We start from the raw sequence: 16,458 nt of genomic DNA on the forward strand, positions 1-16,458 counted from the left end.
GACAGAACAAGGAGATAACTATGGACCTTGATCCCAACCAGCCCCAAGGATGGAACAAGGGGATAACTATGGACCTTGATCCCACTCAACTCCACAGATGGAACAAGGGAACACTTATGGCCCTTGATCCCACTCAGCCCCAAGGATGGAACAAGGGGATAACTATGGATCTTGTTCCCAACCAGCCCCAAGGATGGAACAAGGGAACAGCTATGGAGTTTGATCCCACTCGGCCCCACAGATGGAACAAGGGAACACTTATGGCCCTTGATCCCACTCAGCCCCATGGATGGAACAGGGAAGGTCACCATGGACTTACAGAGGTTCAAAGGAGACATGTCCTCCCGCGGGGGCCAGGCTGGGTCGGACGGATGAGCTTCCCCATGGAGTCCTCCCGACATCATCTCCCGCTTGATTTCCAGCCTCAGCTGATCCTGTTTGAGCTTCTTCTGCAAGGAGGGAGGAGAAAGGCCTGGAAACATCTTGCGGGCGGTGGGAGGTGGGGACGAGGTAGGTGATTGCCCCATGGGGCTGCCGGCTTGGACCTTCTTGGGCAGGGTCTGCAGGTGGAAGTCTCCGGGCCCACGCGCTTCCAAGGATCCCATGGTGCTCAGCAGGCTCTTGGCCATGGCTTTGTGGCCGGGGACGGGGTTGGAGCTGCTCCGGGGCTGGCTTCTCCTCTTGAGGATCTCCCGTAGGGTGTCGATGGGGGAGCCGTTGACGTACCACTCGGTCACCCCCATCTGGCGCAGGTGGGAGCGCGCGTGGCTGGACAGCCCCTTGCGGTTCTCAAAGTACTCCCCACAGAACTCACAGCGGATGTCCCGCACCGGCTCCGCTCCCGAGGCTGCCACACAGGAGCACAGGGGTTAATGGGACCCATGGACGCATGGGATGAGGGTTGACAGGGTATCCCAGGGCATCCGGATGACACTGAGGTGGGGAGGGGATGGAGGGGGTCCAGAGGGATATGGATCCAGGGGGATGAGGGTCAGCATCAGTCCCATGCAGGGTCCAGGCTTGGAATCTGCTCATGGGAAAGGTGCTGGGGGTGTGGGTTGATGGAGCTGAACTTGAATTGGAGGCAAGAATTCCAGCAGCATTCCAGCCTGGAGCAGCACCAGGACAGGGATAGGGCAGGGATTGTCCCACTGTGCTGCTGTCCATCCAGGAGGATGGAGCCAGGATGGGGCTGGGCTCTGCTCCTAACGGATGGGACAAGAGGAACTGGCCTCAAGCTGCTCCAGGGCAGGTTTAGATGGAGCTGAGGACCAGTTCCTTGAATGGGCTGGAAGTGCTCCCAGCCCATGGAGCTGAGGCCCTCAATGCCACTACCATATCCCAAAGGATACACACAACCATCATCACTGTGGTCGGATGTGGAGTAAGGCAGATTCCTGCCTGGAACTGGGGCAGAGCCACACCAGCAGCTCCAGTCTGCATGGAATGGGAGGCTCCAGCAGGATAACTGCATGTGGAGGGAGATGGGCACAGACAGGTTATGTGTATCCATTCCCAACAGTGGGAAGAGCTCTTTGGGGCTGCAATTCCTAACCTGAGGTGGGATTCTGGGAGCTGCTGAAGTGATAATGGGAAGAGACCTATGGGAATGAGGGAACTATGGAGAGGAGGGACTGATAGAGGAGGGATCAGTTAAGAGGAGGCATCTATGGAGAGGAGGAACCTATGGAAAGGAGGGTTTTCCACACCAGCCAAACCACAGCCTGGACAAGCCAAGGGAACTGAAGCAGGAGAGAGATGTGAGGAGCTCACAGGCACAGCCAGTGGGTTTCCTGACATCCCAATGGGAACACCATTGAACTGTGCCCTCTGAGAGTCACAACCCTCATCAACTGGCATGGATATTCCCATGGCAGGAGCAAGGATGGGAGAACCCATGCTCTTCCCAACCCCATCCCCATGGAAAACAGGGAGCAAACCCCAACTCACTCAGATTCAAGGGTCCTTCCTCCTCCGCCTGCGGCCACTGGGCACTGGGGGAGCTCTGCAATGGGCTCAGCGACAGCTTGGAGCTCTTCTCCTCAGGGTTCTTGGGGGACGGGGACCCCGACAGAGCCCCCGGCACCTTCTTCAGGATGGGTGACCCCGGTTGGGAAAGGCTCTTGGAGAAGCCAGGAGGAGACTTGATGGCTTTATTGACAGGCCCATCCGTGGGGCGCTCACCACCTTTGGCCAGCGCCAGCAGCGAGGGGCGCGGGGCCGCGGTGCCGGGTTCCTTGGGGGGCTTCTTGCCCAATGGGGCAGCAATGGGGCTGCCGTCGGGTTTGCCCTTCTGCTTCATGAGTTCATAGAGCAGGTCAATGGGAGCCCCACTGCTCTCTGACTCGGCCACCCCCAGCTGCCGCAGGTGGGAGCGCGCGTGGCTCGACAGCCCCTTGCGGGTCTCGAAGCAGGCGCCGCACACCTCGCATGTGGTGAGGCTCTGGGCTGCAAACAGAGGGGAAAGGGGGAGATCAGGGGGTAAATGTGGTGGGAAGCACAAGGAACAGGGTCTGGATGGGTTGGTTTATCCCTCCCCAAAGGGATTTTCCCATCCCAAACCTGGTTTTGAACATGGAACTGGTTCTGGGCTGCAAACAGCAGGGAAAGAGGGAGAAAGGGGGAAATCAGGGGTAAATGTGATGGGAAGCACAAGGAACAGCATCTGGAGGGGTTGGTTTATCCCACCCCAAGCCTGGTTTTGAACATGGAACTGGTTCTGGGCTGCAAACAGAGGGAAAAGAGGGGGAAAGAGGGAAATCAGGGGGTAAATGTGGTGGGAAGCATGAGGAACAGGGTCTGGATATGCTGGTTTATCCCACCCCAAGGGGGTTTTCCCATCCCAAACCTGGTTTTGAACATGGATCTGGTTCTGGGCTGCAAACAGAGGGAAAAGAGGGGGAAAGGAGGAAATCAAGGGGGTAAATGTGATGGGAAGCACAAGGAACAGTGTCTGGAGGGGTTGGTTTATCCCTCCCCAAAGGGGTTTTCCCATCCCAAGCCTGGGTTAGAACATGGAGTTGGTTCTGGGCTGCAAACAGAGGGGAAAGAGGGGGAAAGGAGGAAATCAGGGGGTAAACACGATGGGAAGCACGAGGAACAGGGTCTGGAGGGGTTGGTTTATCCCACCCCAAACCTGGTTCTGAACATGGAACTGGTTCTGGGCTCAGACAGCAGGGAAAAGAGGGAGAAAGGGGGAAATCAGGGGGTAAATGTGGTGGGAAGCACAAGGAACAGTGTCTGGAGGGGTTGGTTTATACACCCACAAGGGGGTTTTCCCATCCCAAGCCTGGGTTAGAACATGGAATTGGCTCTGGGCTGCAAACAGCAGGGAAAAGAGGTAGAAAGGAGGAAATCAGGGGGTAAATGTGATGGGAAGCATGAGGAACAGGGTCTGGAGGGGTTGGTTTATCCCTCCCCAAGGGGGTTTTCACACCCCAAGCCTGGTTTTGAACATGGAATTGGTGCTGAGCAGGAAGAGCAACAAAAAGAGGGAGAAAGGAGGAAATCAGGGGGTAAATGTGATGGGAAGCACAAGGAACAGTGTCTGGACGGGTTGGTTTATCCCACCCTAAAGGGGTTTTCCCATCCCAAGCCTGGTTTTGAACATGGAACTGGTTCTGGGCTGCAAACAGAGGGGAAAGAGGGGGAAAGGAGGAAATCAGGGGGTAAATGTGATGGGAAGCACCAGGAACAGGGTCTGGAGGGGTTGGTTTATACCCCCACAAGGGGGTTTTCCCATCCCAAACCTGGTTTTGAACATGGAATTGGTTCTGAGATGGAAGAGCAAGGGAAAGAGGGAGAAAGGAGGAAATCAGGGGGTAAATGTGGTGGGAAGCATGAGGAACAGGGTCTGGATGGGTTGGTTTATCCCCCCCAAGGGGGTTTTCCCACTCCAATCCTCATGTTGGACACTGAACAGCTCCGTGCATCCCAACATGCGCAGGAATAACACAGGGAAGAGCGAGTGGAGCTGTGGGAGGAGCAGGATCACTGCTCTGAGGCCACATTCCCTGTTTTCCAGGTGGCTTTGGAAGCCTTGCCCACTGTTAGTGACCTGCAGGCAGCTCCAAAGCTCACCAGAGAGGGATCCCAGAGATCAGTTTAGGGAATGTTGTTAACTAGGATGGGAAAGAGATTGAGGACAAGGAATTGGGGCAAAATACTCACTTTTCAGGTCAAAATACTCACTTTTGGGGTTGAAATACTCACTTTTGGGGTCAAAATACTCACTTTTGGGCTTGAAATACTCACTTTTGGGGTTGAAATACTCACTTTTGGGGTTGAAATACTCACTTTTGGGGTCCTGAGGCTCTGCTTTGCTCCCGGGTGGCTCAGGAGACACTTTGGTCCCTATCCTGGAGGGGGGTGGATCCAGCTGCCCACTGGGAAGGCTTTTTTTGGGGAGAGGGGGGGAAGCCACCTCCATGGCCACCAGTTCTTCCTCTTCCGGAGCCAGGACTGTGGAGAGAAGGACATGGTCACATCCTAAGGGTGGGAATGGTCCCGAGGACATGGAAGTGAGGAGCAGAGGATGGGAAGAGCAGGGAACACCACTGGGGTGGCACTGAGCTGCCCAAGGGATTTGGGATGCTTGGGAACAGTGGGAAGGGGGGGCAATGGTGGCCATGCAGAGGGGGCACACGGTGACATGGGACACATGAAGGGGGCAACACCAAGGGGACAAGGACATAAAGGTGGCATCTGTCTGCAGGGGGGATGGATGGAGGGATGGATGGATGATGGATGGATGGATATGGATAAATGGATGGTGGCAGCTCCATGGGGAAGGGGACAAGGATGGTGGCAGCTCTATAGGAAAGGGAGAGGGATGGAGGCAGATCCCCATAGAAAAGGGACAGGGATGGTGGAAGCTCCATGGGGAAAGGGACACCAATGGTGGCAGCTCCATGGGGAAGGGGACAGGGATAGTGGCAAATCCCTATGGGAAGAGGACAGGGATGGTGGCATCTCCCTATGGGAAAGGGACAGGGATGGTGGCAGCTGCCTATGAGAAAAAGACAGGGCTTGTGGCAGCTCCCTATGGGAAAGGGACAGGGATGGTGGCAGCTGCCTATGAGAAAGACAGGGATTGTGGCAGCTCCCTATGGGAAAGGGACAGGGATGGTGGCAGCTCCATAGGGAAGGGCAGAGGGATGGTGGCAGCTCTATGGGAAGGGGACATCAATGGTGACAGCCCCCTATGGGACACTGATGGTGGCAGCTCCCTATGGCAAAGGGACAGGGATGGTGGCAGATCCCTGTAAGAAGAGGACAGGGATGGTGGCAGCTCCCTATGGGACAGGGATAGTGGAAGCTCCATGGGAAGGGGAAAGGTCTGGTGGCAGCTCCCTATGGGAAGGGGACAGGCATGAAAGGAGCTCCCTATAGGAAGGGGACAGGTATGAAAGCAGCTCTATGGGAAGGGGATAGGCATGAAAACAGTTCCCTATGGGAAAGGGCCCGGAATGGCAGCAGCTCTATGGGAAGGGGACAGGCATAAAAGGAGCTCCCTATGGGAAGGGGACAGGCACAGAAACAGCTCCCTATGGGAAGGGGACAGGTATGAAAGTAGATCCCTATGGGAAAGGGCCAGGAATGGCAGCAGCTCTATGGGAAGGGGACAGGCATGAAAGCATCTCCCTATGGGAAAGGGACAGGAATAGCAGCAGCTCTATGGGAAGGGGACAGGATATGGGAAGGGGACAGGCACGAAAGAAGCTCCCTATGGAAAGGGGCCAGGAATGGCACCAGCTTTATGGGAATGGGACAGGAATGGCACCAGCTCTATAGGAAGGGCCCCCACCGCTGGCAGCCCCTATATGGACACCGACGGCAGCAGCTCCGTGCCCGGGGGGGGGGAGCAAACCGGGGGGGGGTCCCCCCCCCGCTCGTGCCCGTGCTCGTGCCCGTGCCCCCCCCCCATCGGTGCCAGGAGCCATGCGCGGCCCGCACCGAGCGGCCAGGCCCGGCCCGGCGGCCCCGGCACAAAGCGAGGGCCGGGGTACGGACAAAGGAGGGCGGTACCGGAGGGGGGTGAAGGGGCCTGGCCCGGTCCCGTCCACCTCCCCCGGTACCCACAGGGCTCGGTCCGGCCGTCGGTGTGACCGGAGCCGTTATCGGGGGGGGGGGTAACGGGAACGGATGGGATCGGTACCGCTGGGGGGGGGGGGGGGTTGGGGTGAGCCGGGGCTCGGGGGGCGGGGCGGGGGGGGGGGATGGGGGCTCACCCGGCTCGGGCCCCGCCTCGGGCTCGGGTTCACCGTCCCCGCCCCGGTCCCGGTCCCGGGGCCTTGGCGGCGCCGCCGCTTTTGTCACTTTGGGCTGCGAGGAGGTGGAGGCCGCCATCTTGGCTCCGGCACATGCGGGGCGGCCGGCAGGGCGCAGGGCCGAGCGCCGAGCGGGGAGGGCGGCAGGGGAGAGAGGGCGAGCGCCGAGTGCGCTCCCCCCCCAATCCCGGTCCCTTTCCCATCCCAACAACGGCATTCCCGATCCCATGGGATGGGATGAGCACGGTCAGCATCAACCGGAGGCAGAGGGGGAAGGGAAAGGAACCAGAGGCTGTTTCCAGCCTCCAACCTCCGCTGGGGCTGGTTTAAAGCGTGCCAGAAAGAAGGAATTCCGTGCGGAGGAGGGATACAGGGATACAGGGATACAGGGATACGGGGATACAGGATACAGGGATACAGGGATACAAGGATACAGGGATACAGGGATACAAGGATACAAGGATACAGGGATACAGGATACAGGGATATGGGGATACAGGGATACAGGGATACAGGATACAGGGATACAGGGATATAGGGATACAGGATACAGGGATACAGGGATACGGGGATACAAGGATATGGGGATACAAGGATACAGGGATACAGGGATACAAGGATACAGGGATACAAGGATACAGGGATACAGGATACAGGGATACAAGGATACAGGGATACAGGGATACAAGGATACAGGGATACAGGATACAGGGATACAGGGATACAGGGATACAGGGATACGGGGATACAAGGATACGGGGATACAGGGATACAGGGATACAGGGATACAGGGATACAAGGATACAGGGATACAGGATACAGGGATACAGGGATACAGGGATACAGGGATACGGGGATACAAGGATACGGGGATACAGGGATACAGGGATACGGGGATACAGGGATACAGGGATACAGGGACACAGGGATACAGGGACACAGGGATACAGGGATACAAGGATACAGGGATACAGGGATACAGGGATACCAGGAGCGCTGCCCCTCATAGACAACACGGCTTCAGCCCCAGCAGCGATGTCCCCCTACAGGAACCAGCTGAGAACACCAGGGTCTTGGGAAGAGACATGGGAATGACAGAATTCCCAGTATTCCCAGTATTCCCGAATGGGGAAGGGAGACGCAGCCACGGCCAAGAGCAACAAGGATGAGTCCCGTTGGAAAAGGAGAAGGGAATGTGCTGGGCACCAGTTGCACCGGATGATGCTGAGGGTGTTTCCCAACCTGGCTCATTCCATGATTCCCTAAATCCTGAGCTCTTCAGGAGCTCCAAGTGGTTCCCAGGGTGACAACACAGAGGGTCCCATCCTTTTGGGTGCTGAGGTGACCCTTGTGGGGTAATCCAGGAGCCCTCATTCTCCTGGATAAGGCTCCGTTATCCTGGAATTCCAGGGCTCTGGAGCAGCCAACAGTGCTTCCGAGCTGTGGAGCAGCTCATTCCTACACTGGAGCCAAGTATCCCAGAGGAAGATCCACAGAGCAGGCTCTGGGAATGCTGCCTGCTGGCTCCATGTGGGATGCGGTGGAAGCATCTGCCTCTGCTGGCCAGGCTGCTGCATCCAGAGCCAACGGAGGCAGGGCTGCCAGGTCTGTGTCAGGCTGTGGAGCTATGGAATCACTTTAACACGAGCTATGGAATCACTTTAACCTTGGAGCTATGGAATCACTTTAACCTTGGAGCTATGGAATCACTTTAACCTTGGAGCTTTGGAATCACTTTAACCTTGGAGTTATGGAATCACTTTAACCTTGGAGCTATGGAATCACTTTAACCTTGGACCTATGGAATCACTTTAACACTGGACCTATGGAATCACTTTAACACTGGAGCTATGGAATTCCTTCAACAACGGGGCCTCAAGTTCCTCTTTTCCTGCCCTTAAACCCTCTCCTTGGCTTAAAGGAGCCGGAGCCAAAGCCACCACCAGGTCACAAGGAGTCGCTGTAGTCGGAGCTGGAACCCAAGATGCTCCTTTCTCCATTGGGATGTGGCAGGTCTGAGCCCCATGGGGGTGCTGCACCCATCCCAACCCCATCCCCTTGCCCAGCACTTCCACACCATTGGGAAAGGGAGGATTCCTCTGCTGCAATGAGGTTATTGTGCCCTTAGGGATGCTCCTCCCTGTGCTGAGACCTGGTTGAGACCTCATCTCCTGGGGCCAAGTGGTGAAAAGGGAGCTGCAATTGAGGCTAAAACCCACAGAAATGGTGATATCCAGGACAAAAATCCCACCTCTCCCTGTGGAAGGGGAAGGAGGAGCCCAACGTGAGCATCTCCCTCAGCTGGAGCTCAGAGAGGCATCAAAGGCAGCAGGAAGTGGGTCAGGAGCACAGCAGAAAGGAGCACACTGACCTCCAGCCCTTGAGGGACCTGACCTGGCTTTGGTGGCACTGGGGACCTGCAGAGGTTTGATGCACTATGGGATGGGAAGGAGGACAAAAGGCCACGGCCACAAAGCATCCTGATGCCTTCATGTGGAAGTGAAGGTCAGGATGGAACCGGAGCCACACTGAGCTCTTTGCTCTCGAGTCAAAGCACTGAGGAAGAAACTAGGCTTAAATCCATCTAAAACCCGGTTTAAACTACGACACCCGTCCCATTCCAGCCCTGTGGAAGCACCTTCCCATCCTGGTGTGCTCCAGGCTCAGGCTGGGCTCAGCTCCATCCCAGCACCGGCTCCCCCAACCTAAGGAGAGGTGGGAGAAGGAATCAAAGAGGGTTTAGGGTCCCAGGCTCAAGCAGGTTGGGAAAGACTTTAAGGGAATGGCCTAAAGCTCCCAGGGAAGCTCAGATTGTCCATTAGGAATGAGTTCCTTATGGAGAAGGTGGTCAGGGAACTCCATGGGATGAGGTGATGGCCCCAAGCCTCTCAAGGACAGTTTGGGGAATACCCTTAGATCCTGGCTTTAACTTTAAGCTGTGGAGTCAGGATTTAGGATCCTTGTGGCTCTTTTCCAAGCCAAGATCCCAGGCATCCAAAGAGAGGAAGAAGATGCTCTTTGAGGCAGGAAGAGAGGAAGAAGATGCTCTTTGAGGCAGGAAGAGAGGAAGAAGATGCTCTTTGAGGCAGGAAGAGAGGAAGAAGATGCTCTTTGAGGCAGGAAGAGAGGAAGAAGATGCTCTTTGAGGCAGGAAGAGAGGAAGAAGATGCTCTTTGAGGCAGGAAGAGAGGAAGAAGATGCTCTTTAAGGCAGGAAGAGAGGAAGAAGATGCTCTTTAGGGCAGGAAGAGAGGAAGAAGATGCTCTTTGAGGCAGGAAGAGAGGAAGAAGATGCTCTTTGAGGCAGGAAGAGAGGAAGAAGATGCTCTTTAGGGCAGGAAGAGAGGAAGAAGATGCTCTTTGAGGCAGGAAGAGAGGAAGAAGATGCTCTTTAGGGCAGGAAGAGAGGAAGAAGATGCTCTTAAAGGCAGGAAGAGAGGAAGAAGATGCTCTTTGAGGGCATGGAGACATCCATGTCCTCACCTAACGCTCAACAGGAGCATTAAGGAATGATGCTGGAATGATCCAGCCCTCTCCTAACCCCTTGGATGTGCTCCAGAAGGAAAACCTCTGTGTGGGCAGGGAAGTCAACCAGAAAAGCTGCGTTTGCTCCTGTTCCTAAGGGAGGAATCCAGGAGACCTCAGGCAGGAAAGAGCAAAGGAGCTGGATGGTGCAAGCCAGGTAGGGAGGAGAGGATCCCATTGCCCAATGCTTCCCAATGCCTGCCAAGAAGCACCACGTGCTCCCGAGGTGCCTGCCAAGAGCTGCACAAACAGCCTCGGGATGGAGCCAAGCTGGCCTCACAGGAGGCAGCTGCAGCAGGGACAGCACACAAAGGGGATGTCCCATAGGGAAGCAGCAGGAGGAAGGGATGAGGTTTAAGGTGCTCAGAACCTTGAATGTGGCACCTAAAGGGGAACCCCATTGAGCCAGGGTCTAAAATCATCACCAAGAAGGGGATGTTGGAAGCTGTGGAACTATAGAAGAGCATGAACTAAGGGGGGGGAAGAGGAGTGTTTGCTCTTGTGGGTAAGGGAATGGATGTAAAGCCTCAGAACACCAAAGATCCCACTGGGTGTCTCTGGATGATGGCACTGAGGATGATGATGGAGCCAAGCTGGGGTTGGTTTAGGTACTCTGGAGTTGCTTGGGAGCCATAGGAAGGAGCAGGTAAGGATGTGAGACCACAAAGAGAATGTGTTAAACCTCATAGTGCCCCTTTCTTCCTCATTGAGCAGCTCCAGGAAGGGAGAACGTCCCCCCCATGGGGCCATGTGGGGTGCCCAGAGAGCACCACCACACTCCAACTTAACCTATGGGATTCCTTAAGGATCTACCTATATCCTTCACCCTCACCAGCTACGGAGGCACCTTGCAATAGCAGCAGGGACCTGCTGGCCGTTGGCAGGGCTGGATGGGGAGAGGAAGGAAGCAGGAAGCTTCCTAATGGCCTCTGTCACCTTAGTGGTGCTTAAAAGCCTCTATACATTAAAGAGCTGGTGCAAAACACAAGCAAGGGACTAATGGTGTCCTAAAGGATGTTTCACGGGGGATTTAAGGAGACACAGGGACAATCAGGGCTTGAAATCCACCTAAAACCCTGCCAGGACTGACTGCGCATCCCCCATTCCCAAACCTGTTCCCCGTTTACCCAACTGCTTCCCAAAGCCAAACCCGAAGCGAGAGTTAAGTTGCAAGAGGAGCACGTGGATGTATGATGGGGTTGGGAGCAACCCAAGGCGGAGCTCAAGTCATCTGCAGGAGCCTGGGACTGGAACTAAGAGGCTCCAGGCTTGGATTTGAATACAAAAGGCACCCGGAGTCCCTGTCTCCAGGTGGTTGCAGTGCACACGTGGGTCACACAACAGGTTCCTGCACTGGGGAACCTGAAGCATTCCCAGTTTACATGGTTTATTGGTAAGGACACACCAAAGGGAGTGGGGAGCATGTGACTTTCAATGCAGGAGCACAGCCTAAGGGGGAAACTGAAGGGCTCTGGCTCTTGTGCTCATCCCTCACGTCCTCCTCAACCGGATCCAGGTTTAAACCCAACACTGGAGCAAAGCTTGAGTTCAGCTCCTCCAACCAAGCTCCAACTCAGCTCCTGGGAGTAAAATTAACTGGGAATTGTCCAATTCCCAACCCCATTTCTCCCACTGGCATCTCCAGACGGGCACAGGGAGGGAGCAGGAGATGCTCCCATCACAGGCTTTGGGCTGCCATTGAAGTGATGGAGCAAGATCACAGTGCAGGATGTGACCCATTGCTGCCCCTAACCCTCCCTTTGGGGCCATTTGCCATTAGATCTGCCACGTTATGAGCTGCATGAACCAAAGGGGCAAAGCCCTGGCTGTTCCAACAGCATCACTACCCCAAACAACCTGATCCAGTGAATTCCAGGCACTGGGAAACCTCACTCTTCCCAGGCAATAGGCACAGGGGCAGGACCATCACCTGAGCCCTATAAACACCTCCCCTTGGTATCAACCTCAGGCTGGCAGCTCCTCATCCTCTCAGGCTTGTGGGACCAAGAGAGGAGAGTTGGAGGGGGGAGGTTTGGGTTCATTTGTGTTCATTATGCTCCAGACTCATCCCAAAGAGCAGCCTAAGTCACATGGAGCTGTCTGGGGAGCCGGGATTACAGGCTCTTTGGAATGTCAATTACAGCCAAACAGCTTCTTGCTGCAGGGCTGTCTTCCCATAGGATTAGGCTGAGTAGAACCTAATGAGAAGCTCCTTCAAGAGGCTGCCAGAAGCACCAAGTGTCACGAGGTGGTTGGAATTCCCAATCCAAGGTTTTAGGCTTTTTGAAGCTCCTGGTGCACACTCAGGCTTTGGAGGCTGGAAGCTGTTTGGGACAGGCTCAGCTCTGGGATAGATAAACCTGTTGGAATGGTTTGGAGCTTCACTGCTGCAGGGGAGCAGCTCAGATCCAAACCCACTTGGGATGGAGCCTTTATGGTCCTTGCCCCTCATAGGAGCATCTATGGACAACAAGGAGTGAATGCAGGTTGTATCCTGCATGGAGAAGTGCCACCAGGCTGGACTGGCACCAGTGACCACACTCTTCTCCCTTTCCTCCAGCCTGGGATTGGAGCAGCTTTAGGGGCTTCCCAACTGGAAAGCTCAGTCCTAAACACAACCTTTTCAAAGGGCAAAGCCTGAACATCCAGAGCACAATTCCCTCCTGGAATGTGAGCTCTCCATGGGCCAGCACTGCCTGGCCCTTTCCTCTGCTGGCACCTCCATCCCTCTGCCCCCAGCCCAGCAGCAGGCAGGACACAGCACCAGTAACCCCAGCTTACACCAGTTCAACCCTTCCCTGCACATACCCACCCTCCAGCACAGGTTGGGGTCACCATCAGCAGGGTCTGGGGCTCGCATGGACACTCACCATCTCTGTAGGACTGCAGGGACTCATCTCCCCATGATGTGGGGAACGGGGACAGAGGAGAACGTGGAATGCTGCACTCAGACATGGGGGTCATGCTCTTGCGGGGCCCGAAGCCATGAGCATCCCTCTCCCTGCTCGGGGATGAAGGCTCCGCTGCCATCGCCGCCTGCAGCATCGGGTGCTCCGAGGAGTTGGCCAACAGCTCCTTGAGGATGTTAATGGGCGAGATGGTGAGTTCCCAGTTGGTGATGCCAAAGTCTCTCAGGTGAGCTCTGGCGTGGCTGGAGAGCCCGGCACGGGTGTCGAAGCCGGCGCCGCAGAACTCACACCGCATCAGGCTGAAGGTGCTGGGGTCGAAGTTGGCAACTGTGGGGAGAAGGGGACAGAGTCAAGGACAGTGGGATGAGCCTGTTCTGATGGTGGTTACCAAACCCAGGCCAAGGCTGTGCCGTGGCCACCGCGGTGGGGGCACAGCTCCATACGTACCCAAGCGGTGATGGGAGGGCAAGAAAAGAGGGGCACAGTGAATTGAATACATACTACCTTTTTTCTTCTTCTTTTGGAAGGAAAACTTTTGCTCAATAGCTTTGACTTCCTCTGCCGAGATGAAGTGACGGACGTTGTAGCTCACCCCCACCCTGTTGAGGTGACCCCGCACGTGGTTAGCCAGCCCGATGCCGTTGTGGAAGCGGTCGGGGCAATAGGGGCATTTACGTTCCTCATTCTTCAGCATGGGGGAGTCTGAGTCCAAGAGGTCATCGAGCTCCAGGGGAGGGTCCAACAGGAGCATGTCCAAGGGAAGAGGCTCCTCCATCAGGAAGTCCCGGGATGGGAGCAGAGCTTTCTTCTTGTAGGGCTTCCCCCGCGGCCTCTTGGTGGCTTTGGGATGCAGGTTCAGCTCCTCCAGGAGGACGATGGGGACCATCATCCGCAGCTGCTGCTGCTGCTCCTCGGATGCCAGTGAGGGGTCTGTGGCCTTCAAGGTGTCTCTGAACGTCCTCTTGAGGTCCAAGGCAGCCTGAGGGATGCTGAGGGCTCTGGTGCCTCTGTTCTCACCCAGCTCCATCTCTGTGCTCCCGGAGATCTCCTCTTCCATGCTCACAGCATCGCTGCCCAACAGCCACTTGTGCCTGAGCTCTTCCAGCCCCATGGGGTGACCCCTGAGGGCATCACCTTCTTCCAGGGCCTGAGCTCCTCCTTTTCTTTTCAGCTGCTGCAGAGCAAAGTGGGAATAGGCTTTAGCAGAGGGAAAACCGGATAACCCCGAGGTTTTATGGGGGGCTCCATAGGGAGCCGCTTTCCTGGCGTGGAACCCTGACGCCTGGTAGTCCTTCTTGCCAGCCCCATTGCTCTTGTGTCTGGGATGCGTTAGGGTGAAGCTGGGCACAGCTTCATAATGGGATGTGCTTTCCTGGGATGCTGGTGGGTAAAGCTGCTCTGCTTTGCCAAAGTAATCGGTGTCAGCAAAGCGAGCCGGGCGGGATGGGCTGTAGGCATCCCTGCTGGTTCCGGGCTGGTTGGGATCATCCTCATACCCCTCCGTGTCCCAGGACAGGTGGGAATGGGCATACTTCATGTGCTCCTTGAGGATGGTGTCGTTGGGAGCTGGGAAGCTGCAGAGCACGCAGGTGCTGAGCCCTTTGCTGCTGCTTTGGGGGGGCACCTGCATCTGCAGGGCCACGTGCTCATTGGGTTTGAAGGGTTTGTAGATGGGGCTGTCCTGGATCTCCCCACTGCTGGTGCTTCCAAAGAGGTTCAGCTTCTTGGCCCCTTGGTCCTTCCTCTCCTTGACGTGCATCTTGGCGTGTTGGACAAAGATCTTGGAGGAGTTGGTGCCAAAGACACACTTGGGGCACTGCAGCCTCGCATCCCGACCCTCATCCGGACACTCGTTCAGCTTCTGGATCTCCTCAATGATCTTCTCCCGGGATTCCTGGTGCAGCCTCTTGTGCTGCTCCAAGGATGCAGGGTCTCCAAAGGCCCAACCACACTCATTGCAGCAGAACTGGCACTGCCCTAGAGCATCCCTGTCTTGGTCCCTGGCTGGTCCACGGTTGTGCTGCAGCATGTGATCCATCAGGTGCTCCTTCTTCTTGAAGTAGATGCTGCACTCGATGCAGGTGTAGACTGTGGGGTCCTCCTCAGGCCCCAGCTCCTCCTTGCCCTGCTCCTCCACCAGCACACTGCACACATAGGGCCTCATCTCGATGTCATAGGAGCTGCAGGGAGCAGGATCCAGAGGCATCAATGGCATCCTCTCCACTGAGTCTTCAGCATTCACCGTCCAGGTCTGCTTGCCCACAGCCAGCTCAGCACTGAGCTTTGGGATCGTCCATTCAGCTGCATTGAGAGGGTTGATCTCCCCCAAGTCCGACTCAACCAGCAGCCCCTTCCTATGGGATGAGCTTTCCAAGGCTTTGGCCTTGCTGAGGACGGGGTTCAGGGTCTTCCTGAACAGCGGAGGAGGCACTTCCCGCACGGCCTGGCCCCGGTAGGGCAGGTTGCTTGCTACATCTGTCACCTTGCCCAGCTCCTTATAGTGAGGACTTGGGCTCCTGGTGGGTCTCGAGGTCCAGTCCACCCTCTGGATCCCCCTCTTGCTCTTCTCTAAGTGCTCTTTGCCGAGGCCTTCGAGTTGCTTTGGTTCTGTTTTCAGGTACTTGTCCTCGCCTCCACCAAGCGAGGCCCCAGCACAAGGGCTGGGTGGCCCTGCTGCCCCCTTACCAGCACCCAGCTCCTCAGAGTCACTCTCAGGGTCCACCTGGGGCTCCATAGCAAAGGGTCCCTCCTTCCCACAGCGCGAGTCCTTCAAGTCCTTCAAGCCAGAGAGCCTCTTTAAAGTGCTTTCCTCTCTGCCATCGCCTGCTCTGCTCTCCAGGGGGGACGTGTCCCAGGCCATGCTCCGCAGCTCCAAGGAGCTCCTGGCATCTGCTCTGTACAAAGCCTTCTTGAACTCCAAATGCTCTTCGTTGGTGGAGCTGCAAAGGAGGTTGGAGAGTTAAGAAGGGGTAAAGGAGATGATGGAGACATTCCCATTGATGGGATTTCATTGGGGTTCCCATATTGTCCCACATAAACACTTAGGACCAAGCCAAGCCCATCCCTTCCCACATTCTGCATCTTAGGATCGTGGAATGGTTTGGGTTGGAAGGGATCTTCAAAGCTCATCTGCAACCCCCTGCAATGAGCAGGGACAGGAGGGCACCCATCCCTGCTCCAAGCCTGTTTTGGGGATGGCTCTATCTGCTCCTTACAGTGGCTCTGCCACCTTCAGGACTGTTGGGTTCCCATCACCATGTTGCCTTTCCCTTGCTCCATCCCACTCTTTGCTTCTCCTTCCCTTTCCCCTCCTACCTTCTTGGGATGCTTGGACCCCTGATGGTCTCCTGAACAGGGATACGTGCTCTTAGCAATGATGCTTCCCACTTCAGGCCAAAACAGAGCTTAGGGTCAACATGGACCATCCCAAAGGTCTCTGGGACCAAAGGGGGTTTTAAGTCCTACATGGGGTTTTAAGTCCTACATGGGGCTTGGAGGCTTTCTCAGGGAAGAATGGACATGGTGAAGACCATGAGGGTGCAACAGAGTTGGCTCCTTCTGGCCTGGGATCAGCAGCATGAGCCAGGAGATAAAGAGCCTGGAATGGCACCAGATCCAAGAGATCCAAGAGCCCCTGATGGCAGCTTCATGGGGCTTAAGCAGACCCAAGTGTCCTCTGTATCCCCATCCTGACCCTAATGGTGTGACCCTCCTGTCCTCCACAGCCAGCTCCATGCCCAGCTTCTCCCTCTGCAC

At 56.0% G+C, this 16,458-nt stretch overlaps 1 protein-coding gene across 4 annotated transcripts in view; it reads right to left on the minus strand.

Moving 5' to 3' along the window:
* The window catches only part of WIZ (WIZ zinc finger), a 43,825-nt gene that overhangs the window by 7,359 nt on the left and 20,008 nt on the right, over positions 1 to 16,458 (minus strand). Inside the window, exons 4-9 of one of the 4 annotated variants that reach the window (XM_034071936.1) lie at positions 13,204 to 15,641; positions 12,664 to 13,029; positions 4,297 to 4,461; positions 1,951 to 2,448; positions 546 to 847; positions 320 to 449 (exon numbers count right to left, since the gene is read on the minus strand). In XM_034071936.1, coding sequence (XP_033927827.1) covers positions 320 to 449; positions 546 to 847; positions 1,951 to 2,448; positions 4,297 to 4,461; positions 12,664 to 13,029; positions 13,204 to 15,641 — 3,899 coding nt within the window. Of the gene's footprint in view, positions 1 to 319; positions 848 to 1,950; positions 2,449 to 4,296; positions 4,462 to 6,230; positions 6,364 to 12,663; positions 13,030 to 13,203; positions 15,642 to 16,458 lie in introns of those variants that run through there. The other 3 variants (XM_034071935.1, XM_034071934.1, XM_034071937.1) reach the window with 3 other exon arrangements.

The sequence above is a fragment of the Melopsittacus undulatus genome, chromosome 23 (genome assembly GCF_012275295.1).
Source record: "Melopsittacus undulatus isolate bMelUnd1 chromosome 23, bMelUnd1.mat.Z, whole genome shotgun sequence".
Classification (NCBI taxonomy): domain Eukaryota; kingdom Metazoa; phylum Chordata; class Aves; order Psittaciformes; family Psittaculidae; genus Melopsittacus; species Melopsittacus undulatus.